Below are 12,601 nucleotides of genomic sequence, written 5' to 3' on the forward strand. Positions count from 1 at the left end.
TGATGGGAAATGAATTCAAGACTGCAATGAAAAGTTACATGACAAACTAAAGAACATCTTCAGGCTAGAAAACTCTCTGGATACTCACTCCAACCAGGCTGTGCATGAGTTCCTACCCACTAGCTGTGACGCCAGCCCAAACACGGTCCTGCAAGTTCCTTCCAGCTCTGACACCAGTCCCCGCCCACTCACTCACTGTCAAATTCTAGCCCTGCTAAAAAGTCAAAAGTGGCCTTTTCCTAAATCTGTTGTTCTGTTCATGTATGGTGACCTTAAAGTGTGTCCAACCAAGCCATAATATATATATATGTGTGTGTGTGTGTGTGTGTATGTATGTATGTGTGTGTATATATATATATATATATATGTATATATATAATATATATATAATTTTTTTTGAGTTTTTTGAGACAGGGTTTCTCTGTATAGCCCTGGCTGTCCTGGAACTCACTTTGTAGACCAGGCTGGCCTCGAACTCAGAAATCCACCTGCCTCTGCCTCCCAAGTGCTGGGATTAAAGGCGTGCACCACCACGCCTGGCTGTATAATTTCTTTTAAAAACCATTTACTTGTTCTTTAAGGAAATGATGGCTATTTTAACCTAGTTCTGGATCATTATTGTTTTGTATTTTCTCCAGAGATCCTTTCTAGCCTGTCTTCTCCACTAGCCCCTTTTCAACCAACCGCTCTATGTCGACAGTTAACCCCTCAAGCACATCTCATTTCTTTTTCTTCCCTGTCCCTGAATTACAGGGTCTCATGAAAGTCAGGCAAGACTCTCCTTTGCTGTATAGCAGGGGGAGACTTTGAACTTCTGATCCTTCTGCGTCCACCTCCCTAAGGCTAGGGTTCCCATGCACCTTCTTGGAGTGCTTTGTGGATTTGATTCATTCACCCTGGGTAAGTGCTGAGCCCACTGAGCACACCCCAAGCCCCTCTTCTTTCATTTCATCACTCAACAGAGTATCTATCTGCTCCACAGCAAGCAAGGCCAACCTTTTGACCATGAAGCCGGGGTCTCTGCTCCAGACCCTGAAGAGGAACAAGGGGCATCTTCAGTCATAGCTTCATGCTCCGAAAGCAATTCTGGCAAGACGGCAGACCCCAATACAATGAAAAACAGACCCCTGATTGCTTAGAACAGGAAAAACTACTTTGCTACACATACTGGAAAGAATGAAACTCTCCTGGGGCATGGGGACTCTGCCAAAGATGCCTATCATGTCATCATCAAGTTACAGAGAGAAATGACAGATAAGACCCGTCTCTTGGACTTCCCGCGTTAGTGAGTTTGTCATGAGGAGTCTAGAGCGCTTACCTCATTTCGTGCAACCAGAGTTATAAATGCTCCTTGTTTGTAGCACTCAATAGCAATGCACTTCCCAATGCCACTGGAGCCTCCTGTGACCTATGAAGAACATCAGGAAGACCATCTTAGACCATCTTAGCACTTGCCATATCTCCTCTGTACAGAGACTTCTTGAAATACTTGTGTTGGGAGTAGTAAGGGTGTAGCTCAGTGCAGGTACCTGCCTAGGATTCATGAGGCCCCAGGTTGGATCTCCAGTACTGCATAGGACTATGACATAATTCTGAGTTTTAAAAATTCCCCAGGAGCGTGTCTGCAGGGGATGAGGAGGTCAAGGTTGAAGTCGTTCAATCTCACGGACAGTTTCATGGTATTGGCTAGGACTACATGGGGCTCTGTCTCAGGAACAAAGCGTCTCCAAGAACCACAACCTCCTCATACCACATTTGTCACCTGGAATGCAGTGTAAGCATCAAAGATTATACTCTCAGCAGAGCCTCCTAGCCTCCAAGCCCCCCCCCCCCCCCCCCCCCCCGTGCTGAGCTATAAACTATTCATCTAAAATCGTTTCAGGTCACCAAAGGAAACGTGCCCTACAATTTTAGCTAAGAAATAATACATTAGTGCTGCTGACTACAAACACAAACGAATCTCATTTCCTTCCAGCACATCTATGTAAGTCTAAGTCTATGTAAAAACGTGAGAGAGAGAAAGAAAGAATATCCTTTCAACGTTGAAAACTACAAGGCTTCACAATACTGTATTTAAAGAGCTCCATCCAGGCCAGGCATAGTAGTGATGGCATACACCTTAATATTAGAACTCAGGAGGCAGAGGCAGGCTATCTGTCCGAATCCAAGCCATTCTGGCCCACACAGTAAATTCCAAGCCAGCATGGCTATACGGTAAGACCCTGTATCAAAAGCAAAACAAAAATCTCTCCTGTCAAAACCTAGCTCCTTTCCAGTCAGACATTTGGATTACTTTGAATATTTTGCTACTCTAAAGCCATGCAGAAAGAACATCTCCCACACTGTAATGTTCGTATTGCCATGAAACCCTCCAAGCATAGATGTGTCTCTCTGTGTTCTTGAGAATATGTCACTTCCCTGTAGTCTCACCTTGGATCTAATGGAGAGGTTTGCTTGGGAGATCATTAACCAAATGTCTGCTGAGGATGACTATAGAAGGATACACGTTGCCTTGGCTGAGTGTTATCTCCGTGGCTTCTGATATCAGGCTATCTTACGGGCTGTTCTGGTTTATGAACTTTTACTCCTCATAGTACTTGTCAGAGCCTCTAAAACATTTCCTCACATGCTTTATAATGCTGCCTTAAGCTGTTTATCTTCCCCGGATCACACATCCCCCCACACAGTTCCCCCACGCCCTATGGGAACCTTTCCTGAACACATCAGTCAGTCAGTCCTCCTGGCTGGTCACCATGTAGTCTGCACTCACTTTGGATATATCTTGGCTCCCTGGCTGAACTCATGGCTCCTATGGACCAATACCAAGCCAGCCTGTCTCACTCATCACAGACCATGCCAGGCCCCTGCACAAGCAGGCACTCAATAAATACTTTCCTCAGTTTGCAGAATGTTCTCCTATGTCATTTCCATGAAAACAAAAAACCAAAACAAAACAAAACGTCAAAGCTCACAAATAAAAGTCTCCCTATTTATTGTTCAGAAAGCTGATGGAGTTAGGAATGAGGTTACTGAGACATCTTTTATGCTCTGATGTATTATGTGAACAAAAGCCAGGGCGGGTTTCAGGAAAGCAAACAGTGTCACTTTCTCACATTGGGAGTGAGACCTGGTTTTCAGATCAAGGTGCATTCAAAGGGATCTAGCCAACGCAGCTAAGTCTTGAGTGGCATATAAGAATACAGTTAGGCTAATTCTGGAATATGTTCTTCTGGATGCTCTAAGAACTGGCGTGGGTTTTTCACAATGGCCGAGAAAACGTTAAATGTATACTATATCTAAACAGAGGGCCCCGAAGATAACCATTTACTTTCCCTTCCTTGACCACTCCTTGTTACTGATCACTACAAATACCATTTAAACGATACTGTCTCTTTAAGCGCAGCATACAGGCCCTACTAAGGGCACCAGCAACTTTCCTGCTGCTAGGAGCACTACTCTCAGTCATCCAGAAGGAGGGACACTGAACAATCATCTACTGGATGAGAAGACCAGCAAAGCTTTGCTGCTGTGATCAGACACCACAGCACCAGCGTATGTGAACTGCTCTAAAAACAAAGAGCTTGGCTCACTCTCCTGATCCCAGATCACAACTAAATCACATTTTACTCTTCAGATATTAAAAAAGGCAGATAGGGACACCATATGAATAAGCCATGCTATGTTGTTTATACCAGTAAACATACATACATGCATAGCGGTAATTATTTTTTATTGTATTAAAGCAGGATCCTGGGAGGGCTGGGAAGTGAGTGTTTTGGAGTGCATTATGTAAAGTTCCCAAAGAATCAATAAAAATATGTTGGGAAAAAGAATGCGTCTATTGAAACAGCCCTAACCTCCTCTGTGAAAGAGCCGGGGACTGGGGACACAAGAACAAGTACCAAGGGTAGTTGTGAGTACCTTGTAGTTGTCGAATTAGTTTTCATTCTGACTTTGGCTCTCCTCCCTTGCCCCACAGCTGAGCTATACAAGCACAAGTTGATTCAGCGTTGTGTATGTAGGTGCACCTGTGCAGAGGCTGGCAGTGTCTGGCATTTCAGTCACCCTGCACCTTAATTTTTGCGACAAGGCTTCTCCCTGAACCTGAAGATCATTCGTGCGTCTAGGCAAACTATCCAGTGAGCTCCAGGGATCCACAGGTTGTGGCCCCAGTGCTGAAGTTAGAGGCATAGGCCCAGTGAGCATGTGGGTGCTAGGGACCCTAACTCAGGGCATGATGCACGGCAAGCACTTTACCAACTGAGCCATTTCCTCAGCCGGCAAGTTCAACTGCTTTAGTCACGATTTTGTGGATGTAAAACTTTAGCAACTTGGCATGATTGTAAACTTTGGCTTTTTCTAATAACTCTTTCCACATCATGCATAGCAGCAGCTGGGAATAAATCAGTAATTTTACAAAAGACAAATTAATGGAAACACATGTTGTCATCCAGAAATTCTTGTTTGGGATAAATCATACTAAGATAACCACTCTATCCTGTAACAACGCAGTGGGGACTTACTTGGATGCACTCATGTAAGTCACCTAAGGGCACCAAGGAGATTCGTGCTGCCGGTTTGGATACTAGCTGTCCTTATTCGCAACTCCTCGCCTCACTGTGCCTCGGGTTTTGGGTCTATATAGGACACCGAGGAGAAATGCCAGAGTTGAGGCTCTGAGCTGTGGGGGCGGGGTGGAGGCATAGCCAAGCCTGCACATAGGAACGTGCGAGCTTCCGGACTTTAACAAACCAAACCACTCATATCTCCTTCCATCTTAAGCTTCTAATCAAGCTGGTTAGCTCTTCCTTCTGACGCCAGAAAGGACTGCACTTGAGCAGTACTCAGCAGACCCTGGCTGAGTTCAGAGACAAGCCTGCTGGCCAAACCTGCCAGGCCACCCCTCAGGTGTATCACTTCCTAGAAGCCTCTGGGGGCTCTTTGTCACTTGCACACGACACCCTACAGTCTCAGCTGCCTGGGCCAGCCCCAGAGGCCCAGACCCCCTCCTTGCTGTGGGCTCCTTAGGATTCCCTGGCTGTGGCTACTCCCATCCGGGTTTGCGCCCTTATCCTGCTAGTCACCGACTGCCGTGTCCTTGGCAAAGTTTCTCAGTCTCTCTGTTGACTCATTGGGGAAACTGAAGATCCAAACAGTGGCAGACAGGGATGCTCCGGGGATCAGCGAGCAGCAGAGCCCCTGAGTCCTGGAAACTAGGCTGGCGCCTTCTCCACGACACTGCCCTGTAGCCCGGCGCCTTGGAGGGCGGGTTCCTGAGGTCCGACAGGGCAGGGCAATGCCGGGGCTAAGGCAGTAGGTAACCCGCCCCACTCAACCGTTCCTTTCCGGGACCGTGGTCTCGTTGGCCCAAGCCGGCCAAGCAGTCCTGGGCAAGCTCAGCAACAGGAGGCCACTCACCACTACGTGCGCGCCGGGCAGCGCGAGGGGCTTGGGACTGATGAGCGGCGACACCATGTAGAGGAGCAGCACGAAGGCCACGAGGCCGGCAGCGGCCAACAGCAACATCTCTGCCGAGCGACTACTGGGAGATCACATGCACCAGCAGCCGGGAGTGTTTGGGTTTGCGAGCGAGGGCGGGACGGCGGCGAAGGGAAGAGGAGGAGCCTGGGCGGGGCGGTCTCCGCTGTCGGACTAGCTCCTGGGCCCGCGCCCCCTTCAGCTTCAGGCTGCGGCTGCGCAGGCTGTGCGTGCGTAGGCTCCGGGTACTTGGCCTCCCCGTTGGCCCGCCCGCCAACGTCGTGGGAGGCTTGCAAACGGTGGCTTTTGGATCCACGGATTTTGTTCTGTGCCTAAGTCCTGGTATTCTTCTTTGAAATCACAGATTCCAGTTCGTGTATTTATGGCTCACTCAGAAAATGGTCACCGCTCCCTTTCGCTTTGAGCGTTGACTTGGATTTCTGATAATTGAATTTCGCTGAAAACTGTACATACATCCTGTAACCAAAGCAGATGCAAACGCGGAGGCGCGGGGAGCCACCGTTGTAGAGATTTAATTCCAACATCTGGTCCACCGACTTAAAATAGTTTTAGTTTAGTGTCTAAACTATCGCCACAGTCTTTTGTCGCCCTACACAGCAACCCTATAGTCATTAACAGTCACAGTTCAGTTTCTCTCTCTCTCTCTCTGTATAGCCCTGGCTGTCCTGGAACTCACTTTGTAGACCAGGCTGGCCACGAACTCAGAAATCCACCTGCCTCTGCCTCCCGAGTGCTGGGATTAAACGCGTGCACCACAACGCCCAGCTCATTTTCTCTTAAATGGTGCAGTTATAGGCAATCACAAAGCTCTCTGGACTTGTCTATTCATACAAGTGGAGTTCTAATAATATGCCCTCTGCAGTGCCTAGCTTCTTTGACTTAGCATACTAAGATTCTTCCATACTGTACCTATCAGTATTTAATTTCTTTTTATTGTTGATAATATCCTAGTGTAGGCTAGATTATTTTTTCACTCATCACTTTTTGATCAAAACAATAACAAAAGAAAAAAAAAGCTACTGGATCCAAAAGGAAGGAAGGTCTTTTGCTAGAAAGCTTTAAGTCCTGTGCTAGATCCCTCTGGCCCCACAAGGTAGGTTGTCCTCTGACCTCTACTAGTATGTCTTGGCGTTCACCATCACACTCACTGAATACATTTTTGGTAAGGTCATGTATGGCCAGCCTCCTTTAAACAAAGCCATTCCTATTAAACCTCCCCAAAGCAAAGAAAGAACTTACTTTCTGGATTAGGATGATATAAAGCTAACATCTAGCCTTTGGCCAAAGCTCATTTGAGCAAAACAAACCTCCAACACTTGGAGGGTTCACTGGGTAGCCAGAGATTTTAAACTCTATTTCTCAATATAGCTGGCTATCCATATTGTATTATAATCGTAACAAAGAACAACCTGTGCTATTGTGTCACAGTAAGGTATTAAATCCCAAATCTATGTACTTTCACATATAAGCTTTTGAGTGTGCATGCTTTGGCTCTCTCATCGCTGGCCCTCAAGCCACTCTGCAACAGCATTTGAAGGGCTCTGCCAGACCATTTTCTTAAGTAGTAGCATAACTTTTCACTCAGCTAGGTCAACTCCAGACTTTCAAACCCTCTACTCCAAAACTCTTTTCCTCAGGATTATTAAAACCTTTCCATAGTGGGTTTTGTTTTTTTGGTAAATATTTTTCCTTTTTTTTTTTTTTATTTAAAGAAATGTAGTTGTGGTTACAAACAGCAAAAGGAATTAATCTTTTTCTTTTATTGATCTGTGCCCAGTGTTAGTTCATAGATGTGAGGGAACAATTCCCAGGACCTGTAAAACTAGGTGGAAGTTGAAGGGCTCCCAACCCCTCTGGTTGAAGGGAAGTTTGTTGGATGGACTCGTAGTGCTCCAGAAAAGCTGTCACACTCCTGATTATGTTTATCACAGGGAAGGAAACAGATCAGTACACCAAGAAACAGTGCCCAGGGCAGGTGGGAGGGCTCAAACACAAAGCTACTGTTGTAGCCTCCCATAGACTTGGTGTGCTGCTTTTAAAGCCCCTCTTGAAGTGTCATTCTTTGAGACGTGGAGTCCAAGGGGGATCTATGAGCCTAAAGTGGTATCATTCCGACAGGTCATGTGATGATGAACTGGACTGTATAGAGCTGGAATTTAGCATTGAGACCCAGTCTTTTGACTCTTTTTTTTTCTTTCTTTTTTCTTTTTTAATTGCTGTTCTTTTTCAGAGAGAAGCTCTCATGAGCTCTGGCAGGCCTGATAAATGGCAATGTGCTTAGTGTTGCAGCCAAGGAAACTCACCTGCATTCCATGTCCAGAATTTTGATTGTGATCTAAGTATATAGCCTTGACTGAAAGAAGTCAATATAGTGGGAGTCCTAAATAACTTTGCTCATCTTGCAGGCATCATCAGCCCCACCCTAAAGTCCTGTTTGGCCAGCCTCCCTTAAACAAAGATATCCCTATTAAGCCTCCCAAAAACAAAGAAAGAACTTACTTCTTGGATAAGAATGAATTCTGATAAGTAGATAACATCTAGCCTTTGGGCAAAGCTCACTTCAGTAAAACAAACCTCTAATACTTGAAGGGTCCACAGGGAAGCCAGAGGCTTTTAACGCTATTTCTCTATATTTGGCTATCTGTAGAGTAAATCTCACCAAAGAACACCTTGTGATATTGTGTCCCAGTAAGGTACTGTGGTGTACACATAAACCCCAGCACTTGAGAGGCGAAGAGGGGAGGATCAGTCATTAAGGTTATTCTCTGCTATACCTTAAGTCCAAGATAGCCTAGGCTACATGGTACCCTGTCTCAAAAAGTGTCAAAAGATACTGATCATTACCAAGTTCCTGCTATATCCAGTTGTAGGTCACCATGACCACATGACCAAAGTATCTGGCAGAATTATACCACTTTGGTCTTACACATTCCCATTAGTCTTTTGGGACTTAGAAAATGATTCTTCAAAAATATGGTGTAGCAGGTTTTGGTATGTTACTCAATAAACTGACTTTTAAAGTCCATTTTTAATTAGAATGGATCCCTTTCACTCTCCCTTTCCTCCCTCCAGCTCCTCTCAAGTACGTTCCCTTTCATTCCTTCCACAGTCCCCCTCAGTCTCAGACTCACAGCCTCTTCTCTGATTACCAGGTACATGTTTGCATGTACAGATCTATAAATGTAACCTGCTGAGTCCATTTTTGTTGTGTATATGGTTTCAATATTGAGCATCTTGTATTGGACAATGAATTAGGGGGCTTATGCCTATGACTGGGTAACCCTGTCTCTCAGCAGTCACCAGTTGCCTATTTGTGCAGAAGTGGGAGTGACCCCAGGAGATTTCCCATTTTCCTCAATAGCATACCTACTGATATTGCCATTGTCCAGGTCTTGTTTATGCAGCCATTTCTATGACAGATTGTTCCACTGCAGACTTCCTAGCATGGCTCTTAAGATCTTTTTGCTCCCCTTCCATGTTTCCTGATGCTGCAGGAGCTGTGATGCAGGTGTATCCATTGGGGTGGGGCTCCCCAGGATACGCTGACTCTGCATTGCACCTACCAGTCAGTGTGCTTTTTAATTTGCTGTGAAGAGAGTTATTGTTCAGCTTATCCAGGAGGAGGAAAACCTCTGGAATCTTATCTGTACTCAGAACAGATTGCAAAAGGGACTGTAAGCCCATGTGTTTGGAAAAAGGCTGAGGAAGTATAACCACACCTGGATAAACTCCCATTACAGAACAGTATGCACCCCTGTAGGCTTATTCAAGGTGCAGGGGTCTTTTGTGAACAGGATAGAAATGTGCGCTGATATCGATTCCCTGGATCTGGCCTGTGGGAGCCACACTAGCACTGTTATGTTCACACAGGATGCTTCCTATAATGACCTGCAAGACCCATCTAGGCTCATTGAGCAAGACAAGGGCACAGCTTTGGCACAAGAATAAAGGAAATAACAAAAAATTAAAGTATTTTTAAGGGAGTGGTTTTTAAAAATCTAAGTTAATATAAAACTCATGGAAAACAAATCTATAGTTAAGCTATAGTAAAAATTGCCTTACAACAGACTAATCTTCAGCAAAAACTGCCTTATAGCAGCTTCTATTGGATTGCATTCCTATTGCCAACAACCTTGTTCTTGGTTGCTGTAAACTATTAGCCTTTTCTCATGTTAAGAACAACTTGCTTTGTACTTATCACCATGTCTATAATAAAACAATATGGACAATAAATGCTGACAAGAAATGGAGACTTGACCTCTTGCGCACTGCTGGTTAAAATGTGAAGTGCCTCAGCGACTGTGCCCCAGCTTAGTGGGTCACCAAAGGGATCAACATATGAAGCACATATGACCCACAAGATCTACTGCTGGGTATGGATGGAGAACAACTGAACACAGGGACTCAGATACCTGTGAATCACTGTTGATAACCAAAGACCAAATATACAAGTGGTCTGATTTATTTCGTTTAGCATGATGCAGACAAACTCTTAAGAAACAGTGGAATAAAGGTTACCAGGGGCTGAGAGCAGTAGCAGAATGGAGAGTTACTACACATGGGATGAAGAGAAAGTCCTAAATATGATGCATGCTGATGGCTGAACAATACTGAATGTACTTAAGGACACTGAATTACATATGTAAAAGTGATTGCAATGGCAAATTCCACTACATACTGTTTTCACCAAAATAAACTACATAAATTATAGAAAAGAAAAAACAAGTCATTTTATTACTCCGAGATAAATGCCATTAAATTTTGGCCCAAGACTTTCCTCTTGACATTTTCTTGATATACTGTCACAACATGTGGGGGTTTTCTGTGTGTTTTCCTTTCGCCATCTGAAGGCTGTTATGTTCACTTGCCTCATATAAACAAAGCATAACTGTCTATAAAATACAAATTTCCCATCTTAGCCTCAGCTGTCACTGAAAAGATTAAGCTAAGTGGCTTCAAGAGCAGTAGACAGAAGGAACTTTGCAGACAGCAATGGGGACATAGGTCTCATCTCAAAACAATATTGATTATCTGCGGGTTGGAGTCATCCCTCTCCCGCCCTAGCTGCTGTATTCCTGCACTTACAGGCTGTCTCAGAGGTACTGGCAGGGGCAGGAGTCTGGGGAAGGATTGAGACATGAAATTTTGTCATGAGTTTTGTCTTTGTGTGTGTAGTACATGCATGTGCATGCAGTGTGCATTGTCACAGGCACACAGGTACAAGCCAGAGGAAGATGGTGAGTGTTTCCCCTATCACTACCTGCCTTTGACGCAAGGTATCTCTTTATTGGGAAGCTATAGATTTTGCCTGGGTTGGTTGATTGGCAAGCTCTCAGGATCCAGTTTGCTTTGCCCCTTCACGTTGAGGTTTCAGGCATATGAAGTCATACTTGGCATACTTAAATGGGTCCTTGGGGATTCAAACTGAGATCTCAATATTTGCATACAAGCATTCTTACCCATATGAGCATGCCCAGTAAAGGTAGCCCTGGCTACTCACTAGATAGACCAAACTGGCCTCTGCCTCCCAAGTGTTGGGATTAAATATATGAACCATGACACAAAGCTCAGCAAAAGATTCCTTTACTCTGCTCCTGGCACAGTGAGGGAGAGCTGAGACTTCATCTGTCCACTTGCACAATTAAACGTTGGCAATGTATGAAAAGCAGTGGAGGTTTTTCTTTCAAAACTGTATATACATTCTTCTATCACTTGGTACAGTATATTCAAGTAGAGGTCTAAGCAAGGTTACCAGCTTTCCTTTAGCATAGCAAACCTTGATTTAGTGATCACATGTAACTATGTAACTATGACTATTTCATTTTGCAAATTGAAAACTGACTTACCATAGGAAGTGTCTACACCTTGTGGAAAACTCTCAGGATTAACAGAGATAAAAAGTCAAAGGTTACTCTTTGTGTTGCACTGAAACCTATAGCAGGAATCTGAAGGAACGAGTGTTTTTCTCCTGGAGGAATGGAGGCGCTTGTGCATGTTTGTACAGCTAGGACAGATGATTCCAGTAGTGCTGTGCCCACACAATACTTGGCTTTTTATTGCGCCATCCTCATTATCTTAGTATATTTTCAGTTTTAGCACATTTTTTGTAGTCTTCTAGACTTTTCCACACATGGATACTTTTTGTGAAACCACATTGCTGTCTCAAGCCTTTCAGAATGCACTGACAATTATATAGACAACTTTGGATTAAGTATCGAACAAAATACTACAGTTCTGGCAACTTCCAAGGAATATGTACACTGGGAGCCTTGGCTTTTAGAAAAGGCTGGGGTTCAGTTGCATGCAGGGAGGACAGCAGCAGCATGTACTTGTTCAGATGACTCACACCCTGGTGCTAAGTATGGAAGCAATGCCAATCATTCCTCAGGCAAGCAGCAACATCCTCGCCTCCAAACCCTCCAATCTCATTTAACCACATTTGCTTTAAGGAGGTCTATGTTTGAGTTGGGTGTGTGTGTGCTCGCGCACGCGTGCGTAATAATTTCAAAGTTAAGAAATCATGATAATTCATGTCTCGGCATAGACCTTTTAAAATGAAGGACAGCATTCGCCAGCACAAGCTCAATAGCAATAGCACATCTGAGAGAACTCATAATTCTGTAATGTTACTTAATATTACATTCATATTTTCTCAGTTCCACCTTCCCTTTTGTCCAGTCAAGGTTATCTATTCTGCTGTTTTCAATTGTATTTGAAGAGCATGAGCATCACTAAGCTATTTTACCCCATAACATTGACTTTTTGGAGAAACCAACCCATTTTCTGAAGAATGTTTCACATATTTTGACTGATTTGTTCCTGTGTTCTCTTCCCAGTAGACACAGCAATTACTGGGTCACTGGTAGATTAGGTTCAGAACACCTATTTTTTGCTAAAGCGAGACACTTTATAAATACTTTCATGTTGCATACGACTCGGAAGTCCATTGTTGCTCTCCAACCCAGACTTTTCTTATAGTGTTATCTTGACATTTCTTCCAGTGACAGGTAGGAGGGACCCTTGTTCTCTTCATTTGCTACTGGGTGGGCTTCTGTGACTACTTCAACCAAAGCGATGGTGACAGTGACTTCTGAGCCTTGCT

General features: G+C 44.4%; 1 protein-coding gene across 2 annotated transcripts in view; it reads right to left on the reverse strand.

Annotated features, from left to right (window-relative positions):
• Kdsr (3-ketodihydrosphingosine reductase) overlaps window positions 1–5,617 on the reverse strand; it is a 39,333-nt gene extending 33,716 nt beyond the window's left edge. For both annotated transcript variants that reach the window (NM_027534.2, NM_001316750.1), the window contains exons 1-2: window positions 5,419–5,617; window positions 1,319–1,408 (exon numbers count right to left, since the gene is read on the reverse strand). In NM_027534.2, coding sequence (NP_081810.1) covers window positions 1,319–1,408; window positions 5,419–5,526 — 198 coding nt within the window. In that variant the 5' untranslated portion in view covers window positions 5,527–5,617. The remainder of the gene's footprint in view (window positions 1–1,318; window positions 1,409–5,418) is intronic.
• Between the last annotated feature and the right edge of the window lie 6,984 nt (window positions 5,618–12,601).

This window comes from Mus musculus, chromosome 1 (assembly GCF_000001635.26).
Source record: "Mus musculus strain C57BL/6J chromosome 1, GRCm38.p6 C57BL/6J".
Taxonomy (NCBI): Eukaryota; Metazoa; Chordata; class Mammalia; order Rodentia; family Muridae; genus Mus; species Mus musculus.